This window comes from Phaethon lepturus, unplaced genomic scaffold (genome assembly GCF_000687285.1).
Source record: "Phaethon lepturus isolate BGI_N335 unplaced genomic scaffold, ASM68728v1 scaffold12654, whole genome shotgun sequence".
Lineage (NCBI taxonomy): Eukaryota > Metazoa > Chordata > Aves > Phaethontiformes > Phaethontidae > Phaethon > Phaethon lepturus.
Window position 1 is genome coordinate 1 of NW_010534063.1, and position 14856 is coordinate 14856.

The window sequence follows — 14856 nt, forward strand, 5'->3', positions numbered from 1 at the left end:
CGCGGTCCCGGTCCTCACAGGCACCTCACCAGCCCTTAAACCCGCCTCCTCCCCTCAGAGCAGCCTTCTCGCTGCCTCCATTCTGGGGTGCTCAAAGGGGGCCGGGAGGGCGGTAGTCGAGAGTTCTCCGAGTACCTGCGCTGGGCTGAGGCGGGGAGGAGGTTATTTGGGGACGCTGGACTGTAACTTGCGTTAAAAACGCAGCTTCCCCATGCTGCACCTGCTCACACTGAAATGTTGGTGACACGCGAGGAAATGGGTTTCGTGCGGCTGCCACGATGGCTGCAAATGTCCCATGTTGCAGTGGGGAGCAGACAGCAGTTGTCCTGTGTGATCCGATAACATTCCCATAATATATACATGCGTACACATATATAGCTTTACTTTTAAAACAACATTCAGGTCAGGCCATAACTGAATTTCAGCTATTATTCCCCTGCACTGCCCTGGGCAGACAAGGCCAGTGCGGGTGGTGGCTGTTCACTCGGCGTGGGGACTGGTGCGGGTGCAAGGCGTGGGGAGGGAGCTGTTGGGGGGCACCACGGCCTGGTGGGAATTAATGATTTTCTCTGCAGCCTGAAGGCTTTAAAAGTATCCGAGCATTGGAAAGAACAGGAAGAGGGGCTCTAAAAACATGAGTTGCAGTCGAACAGATGGCTGGAGGATGAGGAAGTCAGATGGATGTAAATATTCCTCCATGAGAGAAAAATGTTACTTGAAAAAAAAAAAAAAAATCTCAAAATGAAGCTTTCATTCATTCATCAGAGTGTAAGCATTCTCGGTGAGGGCTGGACTCGTGCTTGTGCTCAACTCGTACATCTCAGTTTGTGAGGAGGGGTGTGATTTCCAGCTCTGAAGGGTGAAATGCGTGTGTTGATCTCCTGTGTCCATAACTTCTTGGTGCCTGATTTGTCCTTACATATCTGATAGCTTTTCTTCTGAAGGCCAGCCCCGAGCGATTGCTAGGTAGATGTGTGTAAGCATTAGAGTGGATGAGTTAGTCCTAGAGCTGAGATAAGGGCATGATGAAAAGCACAGCTTTTTTGGTAGAAGGGAGTTTGACTGGATAGCTTGATTAATTTTTTTAGGTCTTAATTGTGACAGTAACCTCAAGTGGTTCCCTATATAGTATGTTTACATCCACTGAGATGCTTTTCTTACTGTCTTGTTTCTGATCACATTTCATCTTTGGATGGCTTTCTGTTTATTTTTCTCCTTAGAACCAGTAGAAGAGTCTCTGCTGGAAAAATATGGGTTCCCTGAAGCTGGAACAGAGACCAGATGTTACACAAATCATGCACTGTCTTATGACCAGGCAAAACGGGTGCCTAGATGGGTCATTGAACATGTTTCAAAACAGAAGACACTGGGTATGTAGGTATTTGTTTTCTTACATTTATGGCACCTGGAATGGGCTTTGCAGTTCACAGAAAGTCGACCCCGGAGCAGGCAGGGAGAAAAATCCTATAGTGATCTCTAGGTATGGATTTTTCCACCCATTCACAATCCCACTAGAGGCAGCAGGCCTCTGGGTGATTATCAATTTCATGACAGTATTAAGGCTGATGTTGCCAGTGATTTAAAAGAGATCTGTCACTGCAGGTTGGCAGGACTCTTCGGTATTTTTTCTCTTGTTGGGACTAGTCTAGTGTTGAATGTACAACAACATGAGGCCTGCAAGGCACACTTGACCCATGGGCTGAGTATGAAAGGGAGGACTGAAGAAGAACTAGAGCTACCTTCCATGAAAAATTTCTGTTATGAATTTATGAAACAGTCTGTAAGCACCAGATTAATACCCGTGTCAGTGTAGACACTGCAACTCATGTTGCAGGGGGGAAGCTTGACTTACCTCTTTTAAACATGAATGGAGAGAAGATGCAAAACTGAAATTTAAACTTTTCTTAACCTGATTCAGACCTGCAAAGTTGAATGTTACTGCTCAAGCGCATAAAAATTGCTCTTGCTTTCTTAGCTTGTGTAGTTAGTTCTGTGGGCCAGTTTATGTCAGTTTAGGCACGGCTCCCTATGCGTGAATGCTTATGGAGTCGGCCCCTTTAGTGGCCAGACTGTTATATCTACAGATCTTAAAGAGGTTTGCTCAGAATGGGGAGAAAAGATGAGTGTCCATTTCTGAGATAAAAATGGAGCAAAGGGCATCAACAGTAGTAATTGTTCAAAGCTAGATAGGGCATACCTAGTCACTGCAGCCATTACTTACTTGGATGCAGTTCTGTTGTATTTTCTGATGTGCATTATCTAATACTCTCTCCCCTGTTCTTTATGCAAGACAGAGGCTCAGTGAGTTTTTGCTGTCAGTGGTGAATGAAATATAAGTGGTATACAGTCATTGTAAATTAAGTTTATAGCATTAGTTCAGTTTTTATAAGGCAAATTATTAGTAATGGAGGTAACTATAATTGTAAAGTGTTTTATGAACGCAGTAGCCCTCTAAATATATCTTAATCACTGTCTTCAAATTACCTTTCAAAATTAAAAGCGTGATCCTGAAAATATTTATAACCAGCTCCTAAGTAGCATCGTTGATTCTGATTTTTTTCTGAGAAGGAAGCAGTAATTCCAGGCTTACTTTCAAGTGGGCCTTAACAGCTGAATTGTTAAAATGTTTTCCAGATGATTAGATACAACTAACCTGCATGTTGAAATTAAGCATCTTGAGGCATTAGGCTCTGATTTATGTCTGATAGCTACTCTAATTGAGATTCGAGATGGAACTGTGTTGTTCAGGGAAGGTCACAAAAACCTTTCATATATTAGGGTTTTGAAACCATGTGATGTAAAAAAATATTTTATGTATAAGTAAAAACTTAAATGTCTAAAAAAGTTGGTGGAAAGAAATTAGCTTTACATGTGAATGAGATGTACAAATCTGGTTACAGAAGAAATTATCCATTGTTATCAAAGCAGTTAACAGAGAATAAATGAGAATGTATTTTCCATTTTTCGAGTTTAATTGATAAATTACCACACTTTGTTGACAGTACAGAGCACAAGGAAGCGTAGGGTGCATGTGCACTCAGTGATAATATCGATGTGACAAAAAAGCCAGAGTGCATGCAGTTTATGTGTGTATGCACAGTCAACTATAGAAGAAAGAATAATTTTAACAACTAGCAGTGATCACTATTGGAAGTTGCCCCTCGCGTTGTATTGCGACAGGACGTGCTTTATGAAGTGCCAGGTCTGAGGGCAATTCTCTCTGGTGTGTACAGGCCCTGATTCATGCTTAAGTGAAAAGAGACTATATAATGGCCATGTACATTGCATCTGTGAAATTATGCCTAAGATGACAGCATGAATTTCATAAAGAAAAACAACAGTATGCTGTAGATACTTCGAATTATATTGTCATTTGGGAAAAAAAATTGTGGACAACAGTGGTGGTGCTCTAAGCCGGTTATCTTCCAGCTGCACACTGTGCCACTGCTTGTGTGGAGCCATTGCACAGGCACAGCTGAGTCAGCCCTTGCACGTGCATCCACTGCCTCTCTGGAGCACCTTCCTTAACTATGGATGTTCTTGGGTCCCACGTCATTCCCTGAGAAAGATGGTGTCTTACTGGAGTTGTCAGTGCCAAAGTAATTCATGCAAGTCTCTTCTGGCCATCGCTTTTCCAAGGAAGCAGTCAGTGTTTGGGATGAAATGGTCTCAAAGTTGTAGCCTGCTCACGGTAATTTCTTTTCCAAGGAGTTGACTGGGACTTTACACAGTGCAAGGACACAAATATAGGTGTATGGCCAGTAAATCTGCGAAGAAGGCTCAGGCTCCCCAGCAAAGACAGCAGCTTATTATGGGCTGCCATCTCTTGCAACAGTTAAGTTAGCTCCCTGCACAACCCTCCCCCCAAAACGTTTTTGTCTACCTTTAGGCGTAGTCATTTTTGTGCACAATTCCCAAATGTCTGGAAAGGTGGAAGTGGAATCCTGGAAAGGAGCAGGAAAGCTCTACACTTATTTCTGTGCCCATAAAGAACAAATGACTTAAGACTTTCTCTTTTATGGGTTCATTATTTTACCAAGTATAACGTTACCAAGATACACGCATTCTACTTCCAGACTAGACTTGGAAAAAGAAGAAATATTTGTAGTGGATGGAATTGCAGCTGGTTAAGATCTGTGTGTCTTCATTGTCTAAAAAGTGAATTTATGCTGTTTTATATCTTTATCAATCTTGCCTTTAATATTAAACTGCATTTATGATAACGCTAAAGTATTTTGCTTTTTTTTTTCCCTCTATGAAAGAGTAAGCATGTTAGAATTTCTAGTGTATAGTGGGGAAGAATTTAGAACTGGAGCACAGATATTTAAGCAGAATTACTCTTTTTTTATGGTTGAGGAGAAAAATACACAATTTAAATTTATGTGTTGAACCCTTAAGCATGGGTCATTTGGCAGGGTGTGACAGAACGGGTTCTTTTTGTCTTGTTGTTATGATCGTTTAATGATAACCTAACAATTCAGTGTGTTGTTCCTCAGGCAATGCAGACCGAAGGCACTGTAAATTCAGACCAGATCCTAACATCCCTCTAATGTTTAGTGCTGCCAATGAAGACTACCTTGGGAGCGGGTGGTCACGAGGACACATGGCACCAGCGGGAGATAACAAATTTTCAACAGTAGGATTTTTTTTTCTTTCTTTTAAATTTGTGTTTATCAGTCAGAAAGGGTCAAAAGACCCTTAAAAGTAATGTGTAATGTTCCTTTTGCAGTTTGTTTTGAGATGGAACATGATCTCATTATTGATGCACAGACCTGGACTTGGAGTTAACAAGGTCTATTCCTGACTGAGCACTGTAGGATGCTCTCACAGTCTGCTTCAGGCGTCTAAATCAGGTGCATCTTCTGGTGACATACCTCTCTTCACTAAATCACACCTAGATTAGCTTGTTTGGCAGAGATGATGTGAGTATATCTTGTACAGTACAGTGTTAAGTAAGTCTTCTCAACATCTTGTATGTCACATTGACTGTAAAATGAAGATGATAACCTTCACCAAACAAACCTCGAAAGTGTCTTATGAAGCTTAGGTAAAGGGAGACAGAGAACAATGACATCATTCTGGCCAACAGGTGCTGTGATGTTTAAGGCTAGATTGGGCAAAGCAAAGATGCTGTTAAGTACTGTTCTGTATTGGCAAGGGGGTTGCCTGAATGATTTAAAAGGCTTTTTCCTTTCTGGCAGTGTGTATGAGGTAAATTAGAACCTTCTTTTGCCATAGTTCTTTCAGTCTATAAAATGTCTTCACCTGCCATTTATTTGAGCTGTAAGAAAAGCATGTCCTAATGACTTTGCTGACTAACAAAACAGCCTTGGATTTATTGGATCCTCTTGTGAAATGTGCCTAATGCAGCAATTTATCAATTAAGAAGCAGTTTGAACTTGTATTTCTGCCAGGCAGAATAGTATGCAGTGGGGCAGAGTGGCAGCGCAGTGGCTTGTGGTAGATGAAAGAACCCGTCATTTTATTTCTACTGGAAGTGTCTTTGTGGTTATTTATTTGTGATATCTGGGGATTTTTTGCTGGTGAGCTACCTGTGCAGAGAGATCCTGGACCTGGCTTGAAATGCGGTGAGATGATACAATATTTCAAATACAGGTCTATAATAATTTAATTTCATAGTTTAATTAGTGCAGGTAGTGTTTGCTCATTATCCTAAGGAGTTCTGTCGGCCCCTTCACTTTGAAAAAGTAATATGTGAAAAATACTGACAAGTACAGGACCTATGAAGATTCTGGGTTAAGATCTTGGAAATTTTTTCTTCTGTATTTCCCTGCATGTGCGTAGTTTTTTAGCGCCAGGTCCTTCACATCTGGAGATATGTGGGCTTCAGTTCAGAGAGGTTTATGACACTTTTTAAAGATAAAATCAAGCTGATTACTTAGACGTTTGACCATTATGGTCTCATAAATAATTTTATCGCCTGCATGTTGTATTTGTAAAATATTGATGAATATTTTTAATAAAACCTTTTCTTGTAAGGGAAAGAAAAAGCTACCCATTAGGGAGTCAACTAAATGAAATGCAGGGGTGAAACCATCCTTCCCATTCAAAAAGAAGAGTAGCTAGTTGCTTCCAAAGATATTACAAAACTGACACTGGCTGACATAGTAATTCCTGTGCCTCTAGAATTTGATATTTTTGTGCTATGTTTCTATAAAAAAAAAAAAGAGTAGATACATTTTGCAAGGTTTGCACCCCAGTTATGTGCCTCTTAATCCAAAATTATTTTGTAGGTGTTCTGACTTAGGTTTTATCTGACCTTTTATGTTGATAATGTTACATCCTAGAAATGGAGTCTGATCCAAAAACTTCTAAAATGTGTTTTCAACTCCTAAACATTTCAATGTCATTATATTATTTTCTTTCTTTATGCAGAGAGCTATGGCTGAAACATTTTATCTGTCTAACATCGTGCCTCAGAATTATGAAAATAATGCTGGATTTTGGAACAGGTGAGAAATTACCTGTAAGTAAACTAAGTGAAAAATATCAGGCAGCGGCATAAATCAAAAATGCTATATTTATAAAGCTTCTTCACATCCAAGTGTTCTAGAGCACTTCATAGGCTATCTGTAGAGATCATAGGAACTTTACTCTGAAATGAAAGGCAGCTCACTCCTCACAGTGCAAGAACAGTATAATGACTACTTTAGTTCTTCATCCAATCAAACTGTAGGGGACATTTATTTAGAATAGATAAAATTACTTCTTCTGGCTATGTGGGTAAAAGTACCAGGCTTAACATCTCTGTCCTTAAGGAAGATTCGGTAGAAGCAAGGAAAGGGTTTAGATCTTGCTTTAACATCTCTTCCTCAAAAAAGCACTTCCAGTGTGAGAGTATTCACATCTCTGTGAATCTCTGAAATGTGGACATTTCACTTTGAATTGGAGAACTGAGCACTTCCCACTGAGTCATGACTACTTCAGGTCTTAGGTGTTTCTTCGAGTGCTGGCTTCCAAGTAGCAATCAGACAGGTTCTCTCTCTCTTGTGAACACCAGCTGGATCAGCTTTGAGATGATGTGAGTGGTTGATAAATGTAACCTTTCTTCATGTAGGATTTTTATTCTTTCCTTCCTTCGAGCAGAAAAAAACACTAATAAAAGTAGCATTCATCCAGTGCTTCTTGCATAGGACATACAGAGTATTAAGACTCAGAAACGGGAGGGGAAAATGATGAATTTCACAAGGTTCACTCAAGGGAAAGTTAGCAAAATTCTGTACAGTCTTCTACTAAAAGTCTATCAAAAATGCATCATCATTCAGCGACATACTGCTTTCCAGTTTTACAAGAATGCATATAAAACCATATGAGGCATTCAGTAAGGCTAAACTGTTTTATAGGCAAATAAAATGTTACAACATTTTAAGAGATTTTTTTGTATTGTTTTAACACCTAGAGTATTTGAGCATAAAATTTCCTTATACTAAGGCTAGGCATTTGTACCAATTCAAGGTTGGAAACCCTCTTTATTTCCCTTGAGCAGAATCTCTGGCTAATCAGGAAATCATGGGGAGTGCTTGAAAATTTCCCCTGGCACTATCGGCCCCGCAATGTAAGCAGCTATTACCACTTTCTCCCAACCCCAGCACCCTGTCCCCACAGTTTAAATGCATCAACAAGGTATTTGTACCACTTGTTTTGTCAGTCACTTGTTTAATGATAAATAGTTTTAAGGATACTACCTTTCACATGTGTTGTATCCCTTCCTGGCTTTGGTACTCTCTTCCTTTCTCTTTTTTTAATTGCTTGATTCTTTAATTGTCTTCTGAGGCACAGATAGACAATACAGCTTAGTCAGTTTAACAATTTGTTGTTTTTTAAAGTGATGTTTGCCCTCTAGCCATGTGTTTTTGCTGCTTTCCCAGTTCCAGCTCTGGTACTAGCCTGGCTACAGCAAGTCCATTCCATTTGTTAACCCAGTTTAAACTGATTCACATTTTGTTTTGCTTGGTTATGTTTCTGCCAGATTAGAAAATTGGATCAACTGGTGAGATGAGTGCCAGAGCCAACGTGGAAGATGGACTAGGACTGTTCAGCTGGGGCAGACGAGGGGAGCAGTAGGAAAGGGGAGAGCAGGACTGCATCTTTCAGCGAGCTATTAGATAGTAAGCTATTAGATTGGTTCAGTGGTGTGATCTAACTGCACCTTAGTATTTATTCCTCATTCTCTTCCCACCAACATCTGTGCTTGCTTCTTTTCTGATGTTTAACTGTTTTCTGCCTTGTTTTGAATGCGATATCATGGTCACTATAATCTGATCTCCATCCCTACTGCCACCAAAAGCAGTTTGCTCCCTAGCTGCATTTATTCCCATTCTTTCCTTGTGCTAGGTATTCTATTGCTGTGCCATGAGACAGCCTAAGGAGCTGAGCTGCTTGGAAGCAAAGGTGACAACAGCAGGAAAAAAAACTAGCTTGTCAATGCTTTGGCGTGTCACATGGCAGGTCACTATTACCAAAGAAGGAAGGGCTCATTCCTGCTAATTCTGGTTTGTGTGAGCTGATTTAACTCACTAACCCAGCACAAAAAATAGACTGGTTTTGTTCAGAGTTATTGACAGATGAAGAGTGCCGAAGGTGGCCCAAGTGAGAGGTGGGAGGAGCAGGGATGAGACAGAGAAGGGGGATGAAACCTCCCCCTTTCAGAGGCAGCCAGATTAGCTGGGCTCATCTGTCTCATGTTCTGGTCTGTTTGTTCATTTGAGTGAAGTGGAACTTTATCTTTAGTAAAGGACCGATGGGTGCTCACTGTGTGTCATTTCTATAACACTTGGGGCGTTAGATCAAAGATGGGCCATAATATTTTATTTTATGTAAAACAGGCATAATCCAGGAACCTTCTTATTTGGGGAAATGTTTCATGCTGTAAACTGAATCAATTAGTTTAAAAAGCTAAAACAGTGTTAGCATTTCTGGAGTTACTACTTCATTTTTAAACAGTTTTATATAAAAAAGCCATAAGTAGACTTAGTGGGAATGACACATAGAAACTTTCTTAAGTACTTTAAGATACGGAAAGAGCTGTCTGTTGTAGGACATTGATTTCTTGGGGAGGAACATAGAAATCCAGTAATATGGTAGAGTCTTTCAAAGTGACAATACCACAACCTGCTGTTTAATACAAGTTTCTTACTAATCCCAAGTGACCATAACAGTGTCTTTCTAAGTGTCAAGTGTGGGAGTAAGTAAAGAATTCAGATTTTCAGGACAGGTGGTAAGGCTGCAGAAACCATTTTCAAATGTGTGTTGTAACACATGCCTATCTGTAAAGAAGTGAACCTGGGAGAAGTGGGAAGTATGACTTGGGCCTGCATTTTACCTTTTTTGGCTTGTGAGTCAGTCACCTGAGTTTGGAAAAATGCTCCCAAACCGTCAGTAGTTCATCTTGCCCTTCACAGTATGTTTCACAAATGAATGCGTTAAGAGTTCTCAGCTGACTTTACCCTATATGTTCCAGAATGGAAATGTATTGTCGGGAATTGACGGAGAGATTTGAGGATGTTTGGGTAGTTTCTGGACCTTTGACCTTGCCTCAAACAAATGATGATGGAAAGAAGAGTGTTACTTATCAGGTATGTATATATATATGTTGCTGGGTTAACACTGCAGTAGTAATACTTCATTTAAAATTGGTACTGTAGCTTGATAAAACAAAGTTAAACATCCTAGTACATGCAAAATATGCGAAATGTCCGATACTAGTTGGGACAAGTTCAGTAGAGATGTTGTATCTTGCCTACACATGAAAAAATATAATTTTAAAATAATTTGTTTTATTTACAAAGAGAGGTCTATTAAATGTCTGTTTATAGTCTGCAGTAAAACTGTGTTGTGACCTCTATAATACATGACAGTATCTAAACAGAGAGTTAGTGGGTTTTGCTGAATGTGTAGGCATCTCTCCAATCATTTATTGATATATTTTAGAAACAGAGCAATACAAAGGTAGTGTGGGTTTCTCAAAACTATACAGGGTATTGGCATACCTGTGTTCCATTAATTTCAAAAGCAGTTGTTTGCTGACATTCCATACGCATCACTTAGGTGAGGCCTTGCAACTGAAATTCTGAGCATACCAAGGTCAATTGAAAGACTTCATTCAAGTTCAGTAGGTTTTAGGTGAATGCAGTTAATCATTGGTTCATGGTACTGATACCCCCTTCTTCTTTTGGTACCCTATTTTTATTACCTGCTTAAAATACTCTGAAGATTTAGGATTGATCATGCACAGTCTCTAGAAGCTGTCACTGATAGACAGACAGATAGAAAAGGCTATCAAGTTGAGAGGTGAATTTATTATTGCTTACCCTGACTTACTCTTTGTAAGCATGTTGCTTAGACATCTGTGGGATCTGAGCGTAGTAAGGTATTCAAGGGAGGGAGTATTACCTTCTGCCCCTACTGTAATGAGATATTATTGCTGTTTTCAGTTGCTAGATGAAAGCTAGCATAATGCAAATAATAAATGCTGTATTTTGCACCTCTTGAAAAAACACTTTTCCTTGAAAATAAGTACTTGGATCAACTGCAGCTTCAGCTCGTGAGTGATTCAGCTGTCCAAGTAGTTCTCTGAGGAGCAATGAATGAGCTTGCTATTACAAGCCCCCGTTTCAGAGGGATATGAGAGACACAAGAGATGTTCAGCTTTCAACACTGGCTTGTTTAGTGGCAAGGTTTAGGCACTATTTCTCCATTATGAATACACATCTGATTTCCATTTGATTGAACTTGGAATATAATTTTTCCTGTTCGCTTTTACCTTTTTAATTCTTTTAAAAACTGTCCCTTATGTCCCCACCTGCACGTCTGTAACCTTGACTGTGATGAAATCACAGCTTTGGTTTTGGGTTCATTGTTATTTTTTTCCAGTTATATGTTATGCATATGAAAATGCAGTAATAATAATTTATCTTTTTCATGTTTCGTGGCAGTTCCAAACTTCAGCTCTCACCACATCTTTGTGAGGAAAGTGACAACTGTGCTCATTTTCAAGTGGATAGATAAGCCATGGTTAAGGAATATGACCAATGCCATGTGGTACGTTAGTGGCAAAGCCAGCTTTAGACTATCAGTGGTTCCTTGCTGCCCAGAGGGAGAGTGCTGACTTTGCTGTTGCCCGTTATACTTTCCAGTCCTTTCCCTTGTCTGCCAGTGCTGATGACTGTCAGATCCTTCCAGAAGATGCTTAATTAGCCAATGCAATAGAAAACCATCCGTACTGGACTCTTTATTTGCTTACTGGGCTTGACTTCTACTACCATAGAAAAATAAAGCAACACACAGAGGAGTCCAGCACTTACTGGTGACAGCATGAGATATGTCCAAAAGTGCATAGCTGGGAGCAGGAGGCAGATGTTCTCTTTCAATGGTCTCGAGCCGAGCATTTGACTTACTGACATGCAGAATGGTACCGTAAGAGTTCTCCAGGCTTGCCCCTAGCTTGCTGGGATTTGCCTCCTCGTAGCTGTCAGGATACTGCATTTATTTCTTATCCCTAAAAATATACATTCGTCTTACATAGAAAAGAATTCAAAATCCTGAGCTGACTTTAACTTTTTATGAGTGAAAATGATTTTCCAGGAAGCAGTTGAGTCATTTATCAACTGCTTCACTTTAATGTTGGTCATCTTTCTCTAGTTTTTCTCTAGAGAAAGTGTTTACTTGGAAGAGAAAGATTACATTTTCTGAAAAATGATTGTGGCTCTCCATTTTGGTTTTGAAATGTAAATTTTACTATTCCACAGGTAAAAATAAGAGCAGGCACTGTATCTTGCTGCCTTTATTCAAAATAGCTTCATACCAGGATACAGTGATGGAATAATAATGGCACAAAAGGTCCATGCTTTTTGATTATCATATCGTTCTGTTTCTGTTGCCAAGATGTCTTCATCATCTTTGGGTTTGATGACAACTCTGGTCTTCTGTGAACGTTTTATCAGTTTCGGTCTTAATATAAACTATGAAGTGAAGTTCAGTGTGAGAGTGAAAACGGTGGGATGATGGTATTCATGTTGTCATTTCACCATTTGGCCATGCTAATAAATCCTTTACTCAGTTTCCTGTGGTGAGATTCATTATGTAAATTGATTTGCATTTAAGCTGTATTTAAGTACAGATAATGCTGTCTACAGGTGGGAAAAGTAAAATGTTGATTTGGTTTTTTGTTTTGTTTTGTTTTAAATATGAAATTTGGGTCCTCTTTGGCTACACTCCTAAGTGTAAATAAATATAGGCTGAAAGTTGTTTAGTTATTTTGAAATCTCTTTATGGCATAAATTCTTGTGCTTGCCATTGAAGTTGGCCTTCGGGGAGAGAGACTTCAGAATGGAGTATGTTGTATATTGGTGTTTTGTTGTTGTTGTTTTTTTTTCCCTTCTTACATCAACACATGCACTTAGAAGAGGGAACATAACCTGTCAAAACACCGGAGAGAAGGTTTTCTCAAATGGATACCTTGGATATAATTGCAGTCATTGCCATTGATTTTGGTAGTCTGGGATTCTGCCCCTAAACCAAAAACACTAAGAGTTGGCAGTTGAATGACAAGGGAAGGTAACCTCTTAGCTGTCTTTCGGAGTGAACTCTGCTAGGTTCAAACAAGTGACTTAGAAATGAAAAGCTTTTAGTCCTCATTGTTTGGGCTTGTGAAGCTGATGCGAGGTGGTGTCCTGTTTCTTTGTGTGTGCTGTTTAAGGAGAAGTGCTGTAGTATACACAGTAGTGCTGAAACCACAACCTATTTATCTGCCAATGTGACTGTCAAGGCTGAGCTCCTTTCTAATGTTTTTCTTCTCCTCTGAAACTAGAGCTGTGGAAAAAAGAAAACACAGAAGTACTACAGTGAATGTGTCTGCATTGATTTGTTTCAGATCCTCTCTTTAATCTTAGTTTCCTTGTTTTTGGCTAAAGGAGTGGTGAAGTATGTATCCATGGCTTTACAGGCTGCTGTTTTTCTCCTCAGACATCCAAAAAGGTTATTTTTAGATCACTACAGAGAAAAAACAGAGCATCGGTCATGGCATTGTTCCCAGTTCCTGCTTGGACTCTGGTACCATTTGCTGTTTAATTCCAGAAGGGGAATTAACCTTGAACTCCTTAGATGCCAGTGTTGTTCTATCTATTGGCTGAACTTGCTGTATCCTCAGATAGGTTCTGTCATTTCATCTGTCTCCAGCGGAGGCTTTTGTTGCAAAGAGTAGATTGATGACTGTGCTTGGTATCTGAAAAGTATATTTTGAGAATATATGTAAAATAGAATGCCAACAGGAAAAATCTGTTCTGTGTCATTGGAGAGGCAGATGCAGGTTTTTCATCTTTGTCCAGATCAAATCAAAATGACATTGTCTTGTTTTGTACATTACTGTTCTCCAGTGGCTGTCACTTCAGTCATTTTCCTCTGTCAGCAGATTTGGAGTTTGAAATACAAATTTTGCAGTAATTCTACTGCATCATGCTCAATGCTCCACCCTTCTTATTCCCAATGCCATCATAGTAAATACCAATTTAAGAAGAATTGGCTATTGTTGGCTAACAAAACTATAGCCTAGATAACTTTTTTTTGTTGTTGTTTGAAGAAGGCATTTTTATGTACTTTTTAGCGATACACTAGGTTCACACTGGAATCATGTCTGCTGTTTAATTTTCAAAATTGAACGATTAGGCTGGATCAGAGATGCACAACAACTATGCCAAAAGATGTACTTACTCGTCATCTAATTCTGTGGCATATAAGTCCCTGGGAAACAAATTGCACCTCTCTCATATAAGCTGGTACTTTGTTTTCCCCAGTCAACTTCCAGAAGTAGCAGAGGTTTTCTTCTAGTCAAGATACTATAGGGGAAGGAATCCTTGTTAAAGGAGGAAATAAAGCTGAGAACTATTACTGTTTGTTGGCTTCTCCAAGTGGGCCCAAGGCTACATGGACAACTAATGGATCTAGGTTCATTATACATGCCCCACAAAATTTATGTTCAAAGGGCTAGATCTTAGATCAGCTGGTGTAAATGACTAGAGCTCTGTCAGCCCTAAATTTAGACATGATGTACAAATGAAAATAATAGACACTGGGTTAAGATTGGAGGAGAAGAGACACCAAAGGTGCAGGATAGATTTATGGGGTTGCTTTTATTTAGCACTGTACCCATCCCGAAGGTTCTTTTATTATAGGAAGAGTGGTGATAGGGACTGTAGTGAATTCAGCGTAAAGTAAACCTAAATGGTTTCTGTGGTAGTAGTAGTCTGTCACCATGGAAATACAGTATCATAATGTGTATACATACCCTCTTTATTAAAAAAAAGGGGGGGGTTGGGGTGTCTGTCTTTTAATGCCATAACTATATATTTAGGCACAGCTGCTTTTTTTACCATCTCTTCTTTTTTTTTTTCTTTCTTTTTTAGGATTGCCAAATGATTTGGCAATAGGAATCAGACCAGCCATAACAAATTAAATTTTCCTGAAGTACATACATTTGCATTTTGGAGTGCTTAGCTGTGCAGTGTTGTTGCAGATTGTTACTATGATTTTTATAAGTAGTATTTTCTATTTTCTGTATTGCTAGGTCTGCCTTCACACCCCTCAGTTCTTCTCAATGCCATCTGACAGAGTTCTCCCAAATACTGGGGAAAAAAAACTATCAACAGAATCAATCTTGCCTAACAGAAATACAAAAGGAACTGGAGTGAAGGCAGCTAATGTTGTCACAATGATCAAATAAATAAAATTATACTGATAGCAAAAGGAATTTTTTATACTGACAGAAAGTCTGTTTCTGTACAGAATTTAGTATCAAATTACAATAAAGCTCTCGATTGTCAAAGTTGCGGTCATAACAGA

General features: G+C 39.4%; 1 protein-coding gene across 1 annotated transcript in view; it reads left to right on the top strand.

Annotated features, from left to right (window-relative positions):
- Positions 1–1220: 1220 nt before the first annotated feature.
- Positions 1221–14856, top strand: part of EXOG (endo/exonuclease (5'-3'), endonuclease G-like) — a gene marked incomplete at its 5' end in the record, with an annotated part of 21598 nt that continues 7962 nt past the window's right edge. Inside the window, 4 exons of the mRNA XM_010285406.1 lie at positions 1221–1370; positions 4497–4636; positions 6397–6473; positions 9482–9596. Of these exons, the coding sequence (XP_010283708.1) occupies positions 1221–1370; positions 4497–4636; positions 6397–6473; positions 9482–9596 (482 nt within the window). The remainder of the gene's footprint in view (positions 1371–4496; positions 4637–6396; positions 6474–9481; positions 9597–14856) is intronic.